Here is a 17,955-nt window from a genome sequence, read left to right as displayed (position 1 = left end):
CTTTACTACTGGGTTCTGACAGATCCCACTTCTTTTTCTATTATTGGGCCCATGGAGTTGATCCTGTTTTCCCCAAGAGGCATCGCTGCTGCACATGAGGATTTTTCAGGGGACAAGCAGCTTGGTTCTGCACAAACAACATGCATGAAGTGGGGTGAGGCCAAACACTACTCTCCCTCCAAAGAGCGCGAGTTCACACATGGAGAGCAGGAGTGAAAACGGGCCGGCATGGTCACAACGGATAAGATTTGAGGCAAACAGCCCCAGCGTTTCACAGCAGTTTGTGCTGGCTTGGCCCCCTCCCTGGCCTTTGCTCACACTGCCCCAGGACAGTCGGGTTCTAAGGAAATCCCGACAGCTCCCCGCCTCCCAGAAAAGCTGTCAAACCAGCTTGCAAATCTCATATCAAGATCAGTTTGCAAGGACTGGGCTCTGGCAAGCTCTGGTTTAGAAGTCAAAACCACTCACAGCAAAGTAAGTCCCCTTGAGGTCCAGGGGAAAGAAGCAGCTCCAGCCCCCAGGAAACACCCGGGACCCTTAGCTTGACTGGTGCAGACAACAGCTACCACAAGGCCTTTCCAACCCCAAATGCATTCGGCTAAGCACAGCCTGGACCTAAAATTCACCACTCAGGCTTGGTAAGAGGTCAGCACCATATGGACCGGCCTCCTGACTCCTCTCAGCTGTAGGACATCTGTCACCTCCTTCCAGCCACCCTCTTGCTACCATCCCTGCATCTGGGACCCATGTGGCCTAGAGCAAGCGAGTTACTCTGCGGGGATGAGGACAAGAACAAGCACAGCATCACGGCCTCATTTTCCCCATGCATTTCACTCTTGAGCCACCGAGCCCAGACTCAGCACATCTGGGCTCAGGTCAGAGATCGGTCCTGCGTCACTTCAGGCAAGTAGCTTAGCCTCCCTATGCCACCGGGGCCCCATCGGTGAAACAACAGCTGGTAGTGCTCAGAGAGGAGAGATGCTTTAAGACATTCATTAGCATTGGGGAGGGTGCAGGAATGGTAGCAGCAAGCCAAGAAAGGACCCAACCGGCCTTCTCCTGGGAGCTAAGGGAGCCTGAAAACGTGCTAGGGCAGCAACCACTCGCCAAGGCATCTCCCGCTTACAAGAGCATCTACATCTTGGCATCCCGAAAGACAGCAAACCAGGCTTGGTACTGTATCCTTCCAGTGAAGCCTCCCATGTAGAAATGGCCACTGTTGCAGGAAAGAGATGAACCCATCTCCTCATTCCCCACCAGCTGGATTCACTTCCAGCAAGAGACCCAAGCCACTGGCCTCCGAGGCTAGAGAGAGACCTTGGAGGAAGGTCGAAGAGAACCACCGCAAAGTCTTCACTTGCCCATTAAAGACAGTATGAAAGAAGAAGGTTCAGAGAAGAAATAAGAGACAGGACTATTTACCTGCATTGAAGCTGTTCCCCACACCAGGAAGCCCTGCGAAGGCTGCACCTTTCCCTCTTCCTAGAAAAAAAAGCCCTCGGCCTGGCTCTCAGGGTCAGGGGGTGGATTTTCTCCCAGGTGTCACCACCTGAAAACACTTCTCCCATTAAAGGCAACATATCCTCATGGTCCTAAAGCCTCTCCTGCCTCCCTCCTGTTTGCAAAGCAACTCCTCTTTGGAGGCTGGCTGAGCCAGAGAGAACCAGCTCAAGCCTCCTTCCTAACACAGCATGCTTTTTGCTGGGGGAGATTCCCATCGTGTTCATGTACCCAGCTCTGGCCAATTTATCCTCACAACATTTCACTGGAAGAAGAAAAGGGCATGAATGCTTTGCATTTCATCTGAGGTTTGCGACGTGCATCAGTAAATGGCTCCCCTGCATGCACACATGCGCCAGTGGAAAAATCCATCTCGCTGTCAGCACGTCACCCGTGGGGAAAATGAAGCAATGAGTGAGGAGGTGCTTTGCTAGCAGGTGACCAGAAGGTCCTTTGCCAAGCCAGGGCTAGCGCCCAAGCCTCCCAACTCCCAGTCCTCTGCCCCCATTGCTCAGGGAGCTGTTCCTGTAATGACAATTTTAGGGTAATATAATGGAGCCACTTCAAATAGACAGCATGCCTGTACCTGTGCCTCTCCCAGGATAAACCCCAGGAAATTCAATAAGGAATTCCTATGCTGGAATCTGGCCAGGGCACCGATCTCTGCCAGCTGTGCCTATGGGTGAATTGGTTCCAGAGAAGAGATTCAAATGGAAAGGGGAAGCAATAATTTCCCCATACACATGACTCAAATACAAGGCAACCTGGAATCATACACAGGCAAAACACCGGCCTGTGAGATTTAACATGATCCAGCTGAGATGAGGGCTCTGTCCTGCCAGGCAAGGTAGGAACACACAGTAAAAGTCATCCCATATCTTGAGCTTAGAGATGGGCAAGGGACGAGGGGGGGGGACCAAGAGGTGATGGTCATCACCGGTCAGTGGCTGAGCCCCAATTGCCAATCTTGAGTGCTACAATGAAACCATGTGAGAGCTCAACGCTGTCATCAAGAGCAGCTGAACCCACTCAGCTTAGTGCAATTCTCTACACACCGCTCTTCCCATACAGGTGCCCCCTTTGGGACCTGGGGACACAGCTCCCCCCAACTCCATGCTAACCTTCCCAGGGCTGAGCAAAACCAAGGATGCCTGATTTTTTTCTCAGGTATGCAGGGTATAGTCATATAGGTCTAGAAGCAAAAAGGAATCAGGACTCAAGGTAAAGGGGATATCTTTTATTAGACCAACTAGATTTTTGCAACAAAACAAAAATAAAGAATTGCAATTAAAGAATTGTTTCTTTTGCAAAAATCTAGTTGGTCTAATAAAAGAGATCTGATTTTTTCTCTGCATTGCTGGGAAATGCCTGCCCCGCCCCTAAAAAACCCAGCTTTTCCCTGCTGGTTCTCTCTCCACACATACAGGCACCCAGCACACCATCTGCTCAGGGCAATGCCAGAATAGCACGGACCAAGCATCAGCTTAAAAAATGGGTCCATTACCTCCTATTCGGCTCTCAGGCTGCTGGGACTCCGCTTTGGCCTTTCTCCTACCCCTAGCATCCTAAATCAGTGCAGACTGCCTGCCGGACATCTGTAACCTCGCTTGTTTGTCACCTTCCCATGTGAGCCAGTTCCCTTACTCCGGGGACGACTCCAGTTGCAACGCACGGTGCACGGGACACTGAGCCACAGGCAGCCGGAGCCAGTGACCAGCAGGTGGGGCTGGAAGTGAGCTCTTTGAAACGCGCTCAAGCCTTTTCTACCAGGTTTCTCCCTGGGCTGGTTCAGTCTTTGCTCAGAAAAACTTCTCTGGGCCGAGGAGAGTCCAGCGGCAGCCCCAGAGCTGTCCCCCCTCAAGGCAGGTTGTTCAACTGCGCTCAGTGCATCGAGTCTCCCTGCACACCTACGTGCACATTGCCTTTCCAGTTGGTTAAACTAACGGTGTTAGAAGCAATGCCTTCATCTTCCTATCCGAGCCTCTGAGAAGCACCCAGTTGTCCCAAGAGCACTTCACTGCGATGCATGGAAAAGGCCGGGTTCCAGTCTCACTTCTGCTGGTTTAGCCCCCAAACACACCGCGTTATAACCCAAACGGCTCTCTGCAGAGACACCGAGCCAAGTGGCCAAACGGCTGAGCATGCATCTTTCCCGAGCACTTCTTCACAAAGCAACCACCACCCCCTTGCAGGGCCAGGGTGACATAACGGTGGGTGACATTAACTGACCCATCGGCACAGGGGGAATTTTCCAGTGAGCTGGTGTCACGTCCCAGTGACCCCTCATACTCTCTCCCCTCGGGAAGAACCTGAGGGGTTGAGTCAGACGTAAAGTCCCAGAGCGACTCTGGCTATAAAGAGGATCTGTTCGCCCCACCCTGGTGACGCCATGCTCGGGATCTGTGCAGAAGAGGAACTGCCTCCAGCATCATCTTACAAAAGCAGAGGGCCCTCGGGATGCCTAGGAATGACTCCAAGAGGTGCCAAAAGCCACTCCTCCATTCAGTCTACCCCCAGGGAGCTTATAGTCTACAAAATAAAGCCCAGGTGGCCTCCTAATAGATGCTGAACTCTCTCAGCACCAGACCTGGGAGACTCAAGCTGTGAAGATGTTCTCCGAGACACTACCAAACAGAGACTCCTTCCCTTACCTGCTTACAGACGCATGCATTCCTGCCAGCACCCCATCCGCACTGGCCTGCTGCAGCTGTAGGAACTGGCTGGGACATCCAGAGCCAAACTTGTCCCATGTCCTAGCTGGTGTGAAGGAGTCACCTGCACTTCTCCATGCAGATCCTTGAGAAGTCCTCACTACCCAGTTCCAGCGTTGGGAGCCCCCGCCTGAATAGTAAGGGCCAGCCAGGCTGAAGCTGCAGCAGGCTGCTGCAATGCATAGGCCTGGAGAACTCCCTAGAGAGCCTGGTTCACAGGCAGCAAGGCTCAGCCCTGCAGGCTGCATGGATCATTGTACCCACAGTCTGGTGTGAGCAGAGGGCACACCAAGGTTGGTGTGAAATGCATCTTCCATGCTGAGTGTTATCAGGGGGCAGCGCTCACAGAGGCACAGAGCAGAGGTGGAAAGGCGAACGGGCACATCTAAGGAAATGTGGGTTCCTAAGTGAGTCTTATCACACAGAGGAGGCAAGTCCCATGCCAGGGCTAGGAATAGGCTATATAACCAGAATCCCGAGTTGCTTATGTCTTATCACTTGTTAGCTCCACTTGGAGTCATATGTAGCAAAGTGGACATGATGGGGTTAACTGGGCTACCCTGAGTGTTATGGGCTGGGGCACAACTCCACCCCTTCCTTAAATCCTGCCTTGTAAGTGCCAGTCCCCCTTGCCCACCCCCTGAGCTCAGTTGAGATGCAGGTGAATAAAGCAGTGGGGTCCTAGCTGGCAGTACTGTGAGTAGGTGTGTTGTCTCCCTACCTAGGTAGGGATGAGGACAGTATGACTAGCCCCTTAGGGAAGAGCTAGCAATGCAAACTGCGAGGGGTGATGATGCTATGCGGAAAGATTTTTTGCAGAAGAAATGATAGAAAAAGGAGAAACGGAGGCCTGTTTTCATCACTTGCTACAGCAGTCACACTGGTTTCTCCTTAAGGGGTTTGTGGGACCTCAGAAGCTAAGAGCTTGGCACCCTTGCAAAAGCTCTGGTGGGAGCTCAGCCCAACACCTGGAGGTGAGTTGTGTGTGTGTGGCAGAGCTAACGATGCCAAATGCTGCCCATCTGGATGCTTTCTGGGGAAGGTGGTGGGAGACCCCTGGTCTGTGGGGGGCTGTTAATGAGATCCCATGACATCCTTAGCAACAGCCATGGGGCAGCCATGAAGAATGGATTTAAATGAACTGTCCTTGCCTTGAGTCAGCAAACCAAGACAGCCAGGGGGGATCCCAACTCATGGAAGGTGCCCTTGTAGGGGAACATCCTCTGTTTCAGCGTGTGGTTTAAAATAGACCAACAACACAAACCCCAATAACGTCTGCTTGCTCCATGTTCAAACAGCTTTCTTCCTTTTTTCCCCACTCTGTTTTGAGGAGAGAGGGTTTGAGAGGCTAAGGGCCCTCTGTCTTGTAGGGGAGAAGCACGTATTGTATGGTCCGGATGTTAAATGGTCAGTCACTCCATACCAAGGGTGGTGGATACAGGGGCTCTGATTAACATATCAATGATTACAAAGTGCTAGATGGGACTGAGTCCACCAGCAATTGGAGAGAGGACCCTTCCAGTGCAGCGCTGTGCTGGAGACCCCATCCAGGAGGGATCTCTGCTTGTCCTTGTGCACAACAAAAGCCAGAAGAAAAACAACTTCTCGGCCCTAGTGACCTGAGCAGAACCAAAGACAGTCTGCCTGGCTGCAAGGATCATAACTGAATGGGCAGGAAACTTTCCAAACAGCTCCTGGACTACCCATGCTCAAGAGCATCTCTGTCCCAGCTACTTCTAAGTAAGCATTAGGAGCCGTATGAGGGACAAAATAGCCAGGGTTTGTATCTAGAGGGTGGACCCCTTAAAGCTGATACCTTGCACCTGTCACATCGCTCCAGGTGTCCTTCCCTCATTAGAAACAGTCACGAAAGCTGGTGGGTTAATTAGCCCTGCTGAGAGACTTAGCTCCTTAGGCCAGCCACAGCAGCACAGGAAGGAGGCTACATCCACGCTAGCGAGGAAGCTGCACATGCAAAGCAGCCCAGTTTACTTGGGCTTGGCACCAAGTGGCGTGGTAAAGGTATATCCTCAATATTGAGATTTCCAGCAGCCCCCTCCACTGCCCCCCTTGCCCTTGGGGATGAATGGTGGGGATAGGATACCCAGGCTTGCACACACTGCAAGGGCAGGGGAGAAAATGCCTCTAACCATAATGCATACATGTCTGGAAGTGCTTGCAGTGACTTCAGCAACCTCTTCTGGTACCTGGAAAGGCCTCAAATAGCTCAGCCAGGTGCAGCCTTCCAGTCAGACTTGCCGCAGACAACGGGCTGAATCTTGCTGAGCCTGGAAGGTAAAGTCTTTCTGAGCAAAAGTGGGATTAGATATATTCAGATTTCCTTTATCCTGCAGCTTTCCAGGGGCCTGCCAGGACTTCTCCAAGAGGAATCAAAAAACATGATTAGTGGGAGATGACTGACAAAGCTGGCTTCTGCAAAGGCTGAGAAATGGGTTTATTTAGTCTGCAGAAGAGAAGACTGAGACAGGATTAATAAGTCTTCAACTCCCTGATGAGTGGTTCAAAATAGGAAGGGGCTGGACTGTTCTGGGTGGGGGCAGATGACTGAACAAGGAGCGATGGGCTCAAGCTGCAGCAAGGGAGGCTTAGGTTAGATATTGGGGGAAAAAATTTCTTGCTAGGCAGATAGTAAAGCTCTGGAACAGGCTACTCGGAGAGGTGGTGGACTCTCCGCCCTTGGAGGCTTTTAAGACCCATCTGGACAAAGCCTTGACTGGGATGACATAGGTGGGGATGATCCTGCTGTGAGCAAAGGGGCTGGACTAGACATGAGCTCCTGAGGTCCCTTCCAACCCTCATTTCCTATGATTCTAGGACAACTCATCCCGCTTTCACAGATGGGAGCCCAACCCTGCCCTCGGTGATAATTTAAGCACTCCTTCAGACTTAATCCATCCCAGCACAGATGTGGAAGTGCTGAGGAAAGTGGTTATTTGGGAATACCACCACCAGCAGGGCCAGAGCCAAGCCAAGGGAGCTAGTTTTATATGAGAGAACTCAAATTTGCTGCCTGCCTGGATCCCAGGAGCAAACTGAGCTGTCTTGGGAGTTTGCTTAAGTAATGGCTGAATCGCACCGTGATGTCAGGATGATGGCTGATTTCATAGATTGCATAGACATCAGGGCTGGAAGGGACCCAGAAGATCTTCGAGTCCAGCCCCCTGCTCCAGGAGAAGTCAGCAGGGGATTTCTCTATAGTGACGTGCATAAGTGACTGCATAAGGAAGCTAAAGCCAGGTGGAAGTGCTCCTTTGGGATTAGCTGGGGTGCTCCAAATATTATAGGTGGGAGTTGTGCAGCACCCCTGCCTCAACTCCCATCTGAACAAAGCAGCCCACTGTGCTGCAAGGAAGTCGGCGTCTGTCCCTTCGAACCGTCCCTCTACAAACCTCCGTGCTGGGCAGGGACAGGCCCTGTGTACAGAAAACCAGAATTTCTCCTCTTGTTTTGTGTGTGTCACTAGCACTGCCCACAAATCCTGCTGCTGTGCTGCCCAGGCCCTCTGAGGAAGTGCCTTGCACCCAGCAGAGATGCCCCACCCAGTGCACACAGGACTGCCAACCTCTTTTCTATCCTCGGCTTCCCTTTCTTGCTCTCCTCCTCCTCCCCTCCCTTTCTTATTCTCATTTCCCCCCCCCCCCCCCATCTCTTTCTCAGCCTGCTGTAGGCCAGAAGAGCTTTGCTGCTACAGCTGTTCCAACGTGGGTAAAAGCAAGCAAGCCCAGCAGAAAGCTACTTGGTCTGGATGGATCCTGGACTGGCAACAGGACTCCTATGCTAGCATAAACCATGTCTACATTGTGGGTCTTGCTGGCACAAGACTGTTCCTTTTAAAACAAATGCCCCTACACTGGAGTACCAGCATCAGTTGTAGGTGTAGGCTCTGGCATGCACAAAGGGAGAGGTGACACAGGGACTGGGTGTGTTCAGGGGAAGGGAAGGACTGCCGACACAATGTAGAAGCACTAGGCAGGGCCCAATTGTCTTGCTGATCTATTCTGACTCTGGAGTTTCCTCATCTCAGACGCTCGCCCACAAGGCAGAGATTTCTCAGATTAAGAAATGCTTTGAGCTAACTTCTCTCTTTCGCTTTCCTTTGGGTTCACTGCTTCTCGTCCCTCTTCAGGAAGCCGCGCAGAGACGCGGCAGAGCGGCGGCAGAGAACCGCACCTGCTGCCACGCTCCTGGGAGAGCAGGACCAAGCACCCGCCATGGAGCCCAGCATGAGGGAGCCGCTCTTGAGATCCTCCAGCTCGGCATATCGCACCTTCCCGAAGAAGCATGACCGGAAGCTGGACCAGGCGTACATCAAGTAAGAGCGCTCTCGGGGATGGCTCCCAGGGATGGGAGTCAGAAGCACAGGAGATGCCTGGCTGCTTCTCTCACCGAAAGGCATGGAGAAGAAGTGCAGCTGCACAGCCAGGCACCTCCTGTCCCTGCGGGGAAAGAGGGGGAAGCATTACTGACTTCCTCGTGGGCTGTTACTTTGCACAAAGGGGTGAGTCCCTAGTCGTGAATCGGGGCTCCCTTGTGCTAGGTGCTGCGCCAGCCTCAGCTAAGTGTGCACACACCCATGAGGGGAGGCATGAGATGGGGATGGGGGTTTGGAGGAAGGGGAGGAAAGGGGATGAAGTACAGAGGTGTGTGTTGGGGCACAAATAAATCTCCTGGCTGTGCTGCACAGTGAAAAAAGCCCTGGCCCACCTTATGGGGTGTCGAGAACATAAAGTGCTCAGATGCTAAAGGAATGGGTACCAGCTACACACCTCCCATAGGTGGGGGGTGGGTGCTTTGGCACAGCTGGGGTTTAATCTTTTATTTTTGGGATGACTTGCTACCAAATGAGATCAGGCAAATATCCCCATAGGGTGGGGGCAAGGGCAGGAGGCTGAGCCCCTGTGTGTCGGGAGGGAAAGACCCGGACATCACTGGGACGGAAAGCTCATCGCAGTGAACGGTGCCGCTGCTTCCCCAAAAGTGTCCCTCGTGAAAGCTGTGGTGACATGGGGCCTTGGAGGGGGGGAGATGACAACTGAGGATGACTGCTCATTCGAGAGAGAGCCTCCTCTTTGGCAGCCAGCTTGTAACTGAGGGGTCTTTGCACCTGGATGTCATCAGAGAGCAACTCCCCCAAAAAGAGTGGGTCCCAGGCAGTGCCTGTGCGGTACCCAGGATCCCTGCCGGCCAGGCCAGGAGGACAAGTTTGAGCCTGGCTAAAAACTGACCTCTTCATCTCCCAGATGGACAGCACTGGGCAAAATAGAGGTCCTTGTCCGTGACTAGGAGGGCACTTATGATGTAACAAATCGTGCTGATTTTTTTTTTTTTCTTTTACTGGTACACCAGCCTCACATGGGAAATGACCCCAGGCAGCCAGCACTGGGTGGCAAGCACAACACAAAGAGGAAATGTAGAGCAAAAGGCTGAGAGAAGCCACCCCACTTATAGTTCTGTTCACAGCATTATTACCCTCCCACTTCTGCTTTTTCTTTTTTCCTTTGCTTTGTATAAATTGTGGTTACTGGCAATGGTAAAGCAGGTTGCAAGGCATCAGCAACTTCCTGAATTCAGCAGCTCCAGCCCCTTGATGTGAGGTTGCCACCTCCCGCTTGCATTGTGACTAGGAAAGAGCCAAAAAGGGGCCAAGTTTGCAAATGAAGGGCTGTTTTTATCCCAGTCTAATGGTGTGTTTAATGCACCCATACCCCAGGAGCCGTTTGGGGCTCTGCACTTCAGGAAGGCTGTCGGCTTCACAGTAAACCAGGCTGTGGCAGGCATGTGACGGGACACGAGGGTGGCATGGGGAAAATGGAGCTGATGGGCTGGACCTCTGTGATAAGCAGAGCCCAATCTCCTCTTGTATCTGCATGGTGTCCGTGGGAAATACTGATTTAATGCGTGCTCCCTTATCTCTCCCTCTCGTGCTGTTTCTGGTTCAGAACTCTCCGAAACAAGCGGCTTTTTCTGGCAGCCTTCGCCGCCGTCCTGGGAAACTTCAGTGCCGGGTTCTCATTAGTTTACACATCTCCCGTGATCCCTGCCTTGGAAAAATCCACGAACCCCAGGCTGAAGATGACCCAGGTGGAGTCATCCTGGTTTGGGGTAAGGAGGAGCATTTTCTGGGCTTTCCACCTTTTGTCTTTGTGGACCCATTCAGCACTTCTAAGGATGCTGGACCTGGGAAGGCAGCAGGGCTGTGAGATGCAATCTGTCCTGAGGAAGTGCCGTGTACGGGATCCTTGGGTTAAAGTACCCTGCGAGTGCACAAGTAACTTGCAGTCTGGGGTGTCCGGCTTGAGACTCTTAACAGGGGCCTGGCCTGCAGAGAGCAGGTGCGTGGCACTGCTCAGAAGTTGGGCTCCTTTCAGCGGATGCACATGCACCCCCTACGCATTGCCACTGAGAGTGCTTGCCACTTAGGCAATGGGCAGGTGGGAGTGCTAGTGCCCCCCATGCAAGCGCTGGCTGATCACTGCAGCCATTCCTGGAAGCATCTGCAGCAAGATCGGCTGTGGGGGTCCCCCCCCCCCCCCCCGGCAGCAAGATGGGCTGTGGGGGGTGGGACTAGTCATTTGGGAGTGGGGGGGGCACATACCCCCACTCAGGCAGCACCAGTCACCCTTGGCTCTTTTTGAGATGTCTCAGGGTGGGCACCTAGGAACCGAGATGCCCGCAGTCACTAAGCACTTCTGAAAGTGTAGGCTTGGTGCAAAAGTGCAATGTGCCAGTGCAAAAGCACAACGTGTTAACGTCCCTTGGTGGCAGCACATGGAGTTATTGAGGAAGGGCCTCTGAGGAGCTGTGGGAGGAAGGAATGAGATGCGAGGTGGGAAGAAAGGGCAGCTGGGATCTTTGATACTGGCAAGACGGAGGAAGCCATTAGCAACGGTGGATTGAAAGCGGCAGCTCTACCTGATGGAAGTTGGCATAGGGGTGGTCTGGAGCCGCACCTTGAGCTCATTGCTGGCCCTGAGGCTGAGAGGTTCAGGCTTTGTTCATGAATTTCCCCCTCCACTCTTCCTTCCTCATTCTGTCGTGCCGTCTGCCTGCAGTCCATGTTCATGCTGGGAGCGGCGGCTGGCGGGCTCAGCTCCATGGTCCTGAACGACAGCCTTGGCCGGAAGCTGAGCATCATGGTCTCTGCTGTCCCTTCTGCCTTGGGATACCTCTTGATGGGCAGTGCCCAAGACATCTGGATGCTGCTGCTGGGAAGGCTGCTGACAGGCTATGCGGGAGGCGTGACGTCGGCATCCATCCCGGTGAGCGTGTGGCTAAGTCACGAACTGGAACATGGGGGTGGAGGGAGACCACCTGAAGGGGGATTGGCTAACCTAGGGAACTAGTGCCCCAAGGATTTTGCACCTAAGAGACTAATCTCCAACCATTCATTAGGCCTCCAGCCTTCCCATCTGAGATGATAGACCCAGAGCCTGCTGCTGCTATAATGGCTTGCATGCTTCAGCTGAACCTGGCAGGAGGGCTCGGTGACCATCCCAGCATGGTCTTGGGCTAAGGAAGCTCTTCTCCATGTGGCCCAGGCTGACAGCAACCCATCGCTGAGCGCTACGTGGCCTCCATGCAGCAGGTTTTGCCCTGGTCACGGGGCCCCCTCTGTGGCAGCCCCTGCAGGGAGATCAGGCATTAAATGGAGAAGAAAGCAGTGTCTAGAGCTGTTAGCCAGCCCAAGACTTTTCTGCACTGCTGGACTCTCCCCCTTGCACAGTCTGGCTGCATCTGGGATGGCAGTTATGTCCTCCCACGCTCATGGGACAAAGGCGACCCTCTGGTGTAATCCAAACTTAGCATTGCAAAAACCAAGGAAGGCAACAATTGGGAAACTCCAAAATGAACAGGGCTGTCGACTCTCATTTCACTTCCCTTCATAACAGGAAGCATGTCTCAGCCGCTGCTTAAAGCAGGCACCCTCTTTTCCCAGGGTTTCAGTAGAGGCGAGCAAGGAGCATCTTTCTGAGCACCTGCTCCCCCCTGTGAGAATACTGCAGGGTCTGGCTGATGATACCTGCTCCATTAACAGTGGCTTTGTCCTCCTCCAGGTGTATATCTCGGAGATCTCCCACCCTGGTGTCAGAGGAGCCTTGGGTGCTTGCCCACAGATCATGGCAGTCCTGGGCTCTCTCTTCCTGTATGCACTGGGCAAGTACACACCTCCGTCCATGCTCTTAAGAGGGGGGGCTTCACTGGGCACAACAAGGTGGAAACTCCAGAAGCAACATGGATGGCCACCTGGCCAAGCTCACTGCCAGGGAAGAGCAGGCACTATGGGAGCAAGTTGGCAGCTGGTGGCTTAGTGGAGTCCAAGGTCCTGTAACTCCATACAGGGAATATGGGAAGCATAGGAAGGCCTGATGGATCTGAATAACAACCAGGCACTTAAGGTGGTGGATTGGTGGCCACTATAACGGTAATGCCATTTGCAGTAGACCATGATCCAAGCCAGTCTCCACCGGTGCTAAAGGGAAATTACCTTTACTAACTGTTCCTGGGATGGGCCATGGAGGGTCTCTTCTCCGGATGCATTGGCACAACACCCCACTTGATAGACCACCCATCTCTTGAATGTGGATTAGGCTTGGCAGAAGCAGGAGGGTGAATCAGTCACCTTGTAACTAGAGAGGGAGGAAAAATTTCTACTTAAACTTTTTCTGTCCCGGTGGAAAATGGCTTTTCCAATGCTACAGAGCCCTTTGTGGAAAGCCCCTGTTTCTGCCAAGACCTGCGTGGGGGGCCTCCAAGAATGCCCACAAATGGGTCAAGGAATTCAAAGTCTTTCTCAGCTTTTGACAAAAATAGCGAGAAGGGGCAAGACTCACTGCAACCTTTTGTCTTAAAGCCCTAATAGGAAATGCGCTCCAAGGAGAACGACAACATGGGAGGGGGAGGCTGGGGACCGGGCCCCAGATCGCTCTACCTCTAATACAGTCTCTTTGTGTCGTGCAGCTCTGAAGCTCGACTGGCGCTGGCTGGCCGTGGCAGGGGAAGTGCCAGTCCTCGTGATGATCGTCCTGCTCTACTTCATGCCCAACTCGCCCCGTTTCCTGATCTCCGAGGGGAAGGATGAGGAGGCCCGTCAGGCGCTGTGCTGGCTCCGGGGAAGGGAAACGGATTACCCCCGGGAGTTGCAGCAAATCAAGGAAAGCGTGAGGAAGCAGGTGAGGAGACAAGGGCTCCTTGCAGGGGGCAAGGGATGTTTCCATCTTCCATGTTCACACGGCTGGAGGGAGCAGCGTGTTTCGGGGTGCACGGACTCGGGACACCTGGGTTCTCTTTTCACCTCTGCCACGGGCAGCCTGCGTGGCCTTCAGCAAGTCCCTCTGTCCCACTGTGCTTCATTTCCCTCTCGCTGCAACAGGAGACTAAGACAGGCCTGCCACCGAGATGCTTTGACATCCTCAGATGCAGCCCCATCCGTGTTCCCAATCCTGGCCACCGGCACCTGTGTCTTTTAACCTTCTTGCTCTCTTGTGTCTAGAGTGGACGCATTTCCTGCGCGGAGATCAAGGACCCGTTCATGTACAAGCCGATCCGGATTGCTGTGCTGATGAGGTTCCTACAGCAGCTCTCGGGTGTCACCCCCATCCTGGTGTATCTGCAGCCAATATTTAAGCGCACGGCTGTGATTCTGGTAAGCCATGTGGGGGCTTTTGCGCTCTACCCCTGCCCAATTTTCTAAGGGCAAAACTATTGGTTTGGGTATGGATGATCCTGGCTCAGGCAGGGAGGTGGATGAGATGACCTCTCCCAGCCCCACTTCTCTGATTCTTTACATTTGGGTGAAAACCTCAGGGCCAGGCCACCATAGGGGACTCGCCGTGCTGCCCTGCCCATACAGCTGTTCTGATAAATCAGTGCTCCAAGGCTTATATTTTCAAGTAATGCATGCCCAGCTTCCAGGCACTTGCAAGGACCTGGCTGGTACCAAGTGCTCGGGACCCATCCTCCAACACCATCCCTAGAAGGTGTCAAACTGGGCCCCCTGAAGCCAAGATGCCCAAGATCACAAGTCTTGCTGGAAAATCTAGCCCTGTGCTACCATAACCACAGTGTACCCCGTACCCTGGCCTCCCTGCTCTTGCCAGCTTGCTGCTTCCTTTCTCTCTCCTCCCACCATGCCCTGGGATGGGAAGGAGCAAACCCTTCCTGGCCTTCAAATCAAGCACCTTTACCCCTGCAGAGAAGGATCATGCCCCAAGTTGAGGTTTCTCTGTCTACAACTGGCCCTAAGCATCCATCTGGGAGCTTTTTCCTGATGAAATCTCACTCCTTAAAACCAGGGAGCGTGTGGATTTGTATTTTCTCTGGGCAACACAGCTGCCGCCCAGTAAATCGGGGCAAGGGGTGGGATGGCATTAGCTAGGCATACCTTACCCCATGCAGCTCTAACCTTCCCTGGTCCTTCCTGGCATAACGGATAACTCTGTAAAATAAAATTAAAAGTTCCTTCACTAGAAACAACACTAGCTAAACTCCAAGGCTACAACTCCCGAGAGTGCACGCAGGGACCTGCTACCCGCTCGACCCTGGCTCTAGCTTTCCTACAACTCCTCTTGTCTCTGCAGAAACCAGAGTATGATGCAGCGCTCGTAGGGGCAGTGCGCCTGGTGTCCGTGCTAATTGCTGCTGTCTCCATGGACAAAGCTGGGAGGAAGATTCTTCTCTTTGTCTCTGGTAAATCCTGGATTAAACGGAGGTTTTCCTGCAAGGGTTTCAAAGCCCTCAGCAAGTATTAATTATTTCAGCTATGCATTGCTCCAGGGCATGTTTCTTCTGGAGCTCAGGAGAGGAATGAGGGTGGCACAAATGCAGTGGTGGGCCTGTCTCTGGGGCTCAGCCATGTGGAAATGGGGAGGAATCGCTCTGCAGAAGTTAAAGGAGCTGTGCTGGGGGGTACACGAGGGAGAATTGGGCCCTCACCTCTCTGCTTCCTATTTCTTTTATAATGTCTGCCAACAGCTGCGGTTATGTTTGCCTCCAACATGACCCTGGGACTGTACATCCACTTTGTGTCACCGTCCTCCACCAACCACACTCGTAATGGGACTGTAGCAGGCCCCGAGACCCTCGCTGCAGAGCCATCGAACCTCCTCACTCTCATCCCCCTCGTGGCTACCATGTTCTTCATAATGGGTATGTCTGAACCTCATGGTGCATATGTTCCCTGGTGCAGCATCTATTTTTCTGCCTTGGGGTCACTGGTCCAGGACTATCCTGGTGTGATACCTGATATCCCACATGGGTGAAGCAGGAGGGAAGTGCTTCTCGTGGAGGTGGTTTGAGACTCATGGTACCTAAAACTGGCCACAAGGAAGGGATGGGGCGAGGGTGGATTCATGGGCAGGGGCATGGGATGAAGGCCACATAAATATTGCCAGCCTAGAGGGACTGTTGACTGTTTGCAGGTCTCGCTCTCAGGAGCACTGGATGGGGAGTTCAGGTGAATCCCTTGTTCTTCAGTGCCAGCAGGGCTTTACTATCAGGTCAAAATTGAGGCATGGGCATTTGCAGCCCATGGGGACCCTCTTCCCTACTCCCTGATGGTGGCTTTAGGTCTGTCAGAGTGCCCTCAATTTTGCCACCCATCCAACCTTCCCCCTTCTTTTCCTTTTCAGGTTATGCCATGGGCTGGGGCCCCATCACCTGGTTGCTGATGTCGGAGATCCTCCCTCTGAAGGCCCGTGGGGTAGCATCAGGTCTCTGTGTTGTCGTGAGCTGGCTCACCGCCTTCGGGCTTGCCCGATGCTTCTTGCCAGTCGTGGTGGGTATTGCTAGGGGCAGCAGCAACTCCAGGGGAGGGGGCTTGGACTAAGGAAAGGCTCCAAGGTTCAGCTTAGGGACTTTTGTTTTCTTTCACCTTCAAAACAAGAAGGCAGCCACCCCACGAGGCGGCTTTGCACAGCCAGCCCTCCCTGCTAGGAACCACCATGCAGTGCCAGCAGTGTTGCTAACCCTGCTTTATCATGAGTCTCGGGAGATTTTGGTGGCTCTTTCTTTGCAAGACCCAGCTCCCAGAGCCTCCTTGCCTCGGGAATTTCTACTTTTGCTTAAAGGGGGAAAAAAAAATACACTTCCAGCCCTACTGGTTATAGAGAAAAGCTTAAACATGTGGCCCAAGGGTAGTCAGAGGGCTGGATTGGGACATACTAAGAACTGTACATCTAGAGTCACTTTTTTTTTAAACCCCCAAAAATGTCAATGGGTTGTTGGCATAAGACACCCACTGATCTGACATCCAGACAAAGGAAGAACTGTGCGCTGTCCTGTCGAACAGGAAGGGGAAGCCCCCGGTCGCACTATAGAGAACCTCTGCCGGACCCTTGGCCCAGTGGTGTATTCATAGGGCCACGTACCACCCAAAACTCCCAGCATTCATGAAACCAGCCTCACCTTCCCTGTTTTATAGAGGGGAAACTCCCCTACTTCCAGGGGAAGCAACTCAGGCTGGCCCACAAGTTAGTAGCAGTAGAAAGCAACCCCACAGCTCCTGCCACCTTGCCCGCAAGGTCCTCTTTCCCTCCATACAAGCTCTCAGGAAGTGGAGACACAGAAAGGGCTCTACCTACCACTTCCTTTCCTTTGTCCCCACTGCAAGATTTTGCTAACGCTTCCTTAACTGCCGTCTCTGCCCCTGCTAATAACATCCCTGTTCTGCCTTTCAGGAGGCCTTTGGCCTTGAGGTGCCGTTCCTGTTCTTTGCCTTCATCAGCGTGATGAACCTCATCTTTACAGGCTGCTGTGTGCCAGAGACCAAAGGCAGGTCCCTGGAGCAAATTGAATCCTATTTCAGGACTGGGCGAAGATCCTTTATGAATTAGGTTAACTGAGACTTGGTGGCTCCTAGCATCCAGCGTGCACAGGAGCAAGAACATCTTTTTGTGTGCAACTAGGAGCTTTCTCCTTGCCATAAGGCTTGCTTTCCAGGATGGTTTGGGCTACACGGTGCGCACAGAGGTGCTGTTGGTGGTGGCCTGTCCTTGGATGAAACGATTGTCTTTTGGGGAATCATGTGCTGGCATCTCCACTTCCCTTCCTCCCGAGTCAGTGAACACTAGCCTAATAACTTGCTGCTCTCCAGACAGAATATTAACTAGCTGGACTTCACCCTGCACTATTGATTTTTAACCTTGATCACAAAGCTCCCCCCAGCACAGCACTTGACAAAAGGGACTCTTCACTGTGAGACACATGCTGTGACCCAGAGAGAGAAACTGCACTTTTTTTTTACCCTGGCTTTTCAGAATAAAGCCATGCACAGGAACAGAAGCATTCAATGCAGGTGTTACAGGGGTGACCACTGTTTTGGTTAAAACTGGCAACAGCCCAGTATGCAGTTAGAAAAATAAAGAGGTTTGGCCCCTAATGCCTGTAGGGGAAATGAGATGGTGCTGTCAGTGGGAGGAAAAGGATGTAAAACACTTGAAGTGGTGCTCTGGGGTGAGGCAGTGGGGACCAGGATGCCACAAGCCAAGGGCCTGCTCCCAGATGTCTTGCATGCACGGTGACTTCAAGCAAGGCAGAGAGAAGGTTTTAAATATAAAGATCTGTCTTGTTTTAATATGAAGATGCATGTTACTCCTACGGGCATGAGTGAGGCCTAGTGCAGTTCCCACAGCAAGCAGCCTCTTGCCAGAACAAAGAAAGGGGATGGAGACATGCAGTGCTAGAGCCCCATACCCATCAGAGGAAGATAGGAGGGATGCAGACACTG

At 52.8% G+C, this 17,955-nt stretch overlaps 2 protein-coding genes across 4 annotated transcripts in view; one reads left to right on the top strand and one right to left on the bottom strand.

Moving 5' to 3' along the window:
* The window catches only part of ADAMTSL2 (ADAMTS like 2), a 134,248-nt gene extending 132,667 nt beyond the window's left edge, over nt 1–1,581 (bottom strand). Inside the window, exon 1 of one of the 2 annotated variants that reach the window (XM_059715652.1) lies at nt 1,423–1,581. The gene's annotated coding sequence lies outside the window, so the exon portion shown is untranslated. The remainder of the gene's footprint in view (nt 1–1,422) is intronic. The other variant, XM_059715651.1, reaches the window with a different exon arrangement.
* A 3,246-nt stretch (nt 1,582–4,827) lies between these two features.
* SLC2A6 (solute carrier family 2 member 6) lies at nt 4,828–17,607 on the top strand. Of its 2 annotated transcripts, none has more exons than XM_019501021.2 (11): nt 4,828–5,185; nt 8,359–8,544; nt 10,172–10,334; nt 11,285–11,491; nt 12,287–12,386; nt 13,191–13,402; nt 13,723–13,875; nt 14,810–14,918; nt 15,204–15,377; nt 15,860–16,005; nt 16,907–17,607. In XM_019501021.2, the coding sequence occupies exons 2-11, from the start codon at nt 8,444–8,446 to the stop codon at nt 17,060–17,062; spliced, it is 1,521 nt and encodes a 506-aa protein (XP_019356566.2). In that variant the 5' UTR covers nt 4,828–5,185; nt 8,359–8,443; the 3' UTR covers nt 17,063–17,607. The 2 variants fall into 2 exon arrangements, with proteins under 2 accessions (XP_019356566.2, XP_006260944.3); XM_006260882.4 differs by lacking the exon at nt 4,828–5,185 and adding an exon at nt 6,130–6,233.
* The last annotated feature ends 348 nt before the right edge of the window (nt 17,608–17,955 follow it).

This window comes from Alligator mississippiensis, chromosome 12 (assembly GCF_030867095.1).
Source record: "Alligator mississippiensis isolate rAllMis1 chromosome 12, rAllMis1, whole genome shotgun sequence".
In the NCBI taxonomy this organism is placed as follows: Eukaryota; Metazoa; Chordata; order Crocodylia; family Alligatoridae; genus Alligator; species Alligator mississippiensis.
Note: the sequence above shows the minus strand (reverse complement) of the source record. Positions and strands in the feature narration are given on the sequence as shown.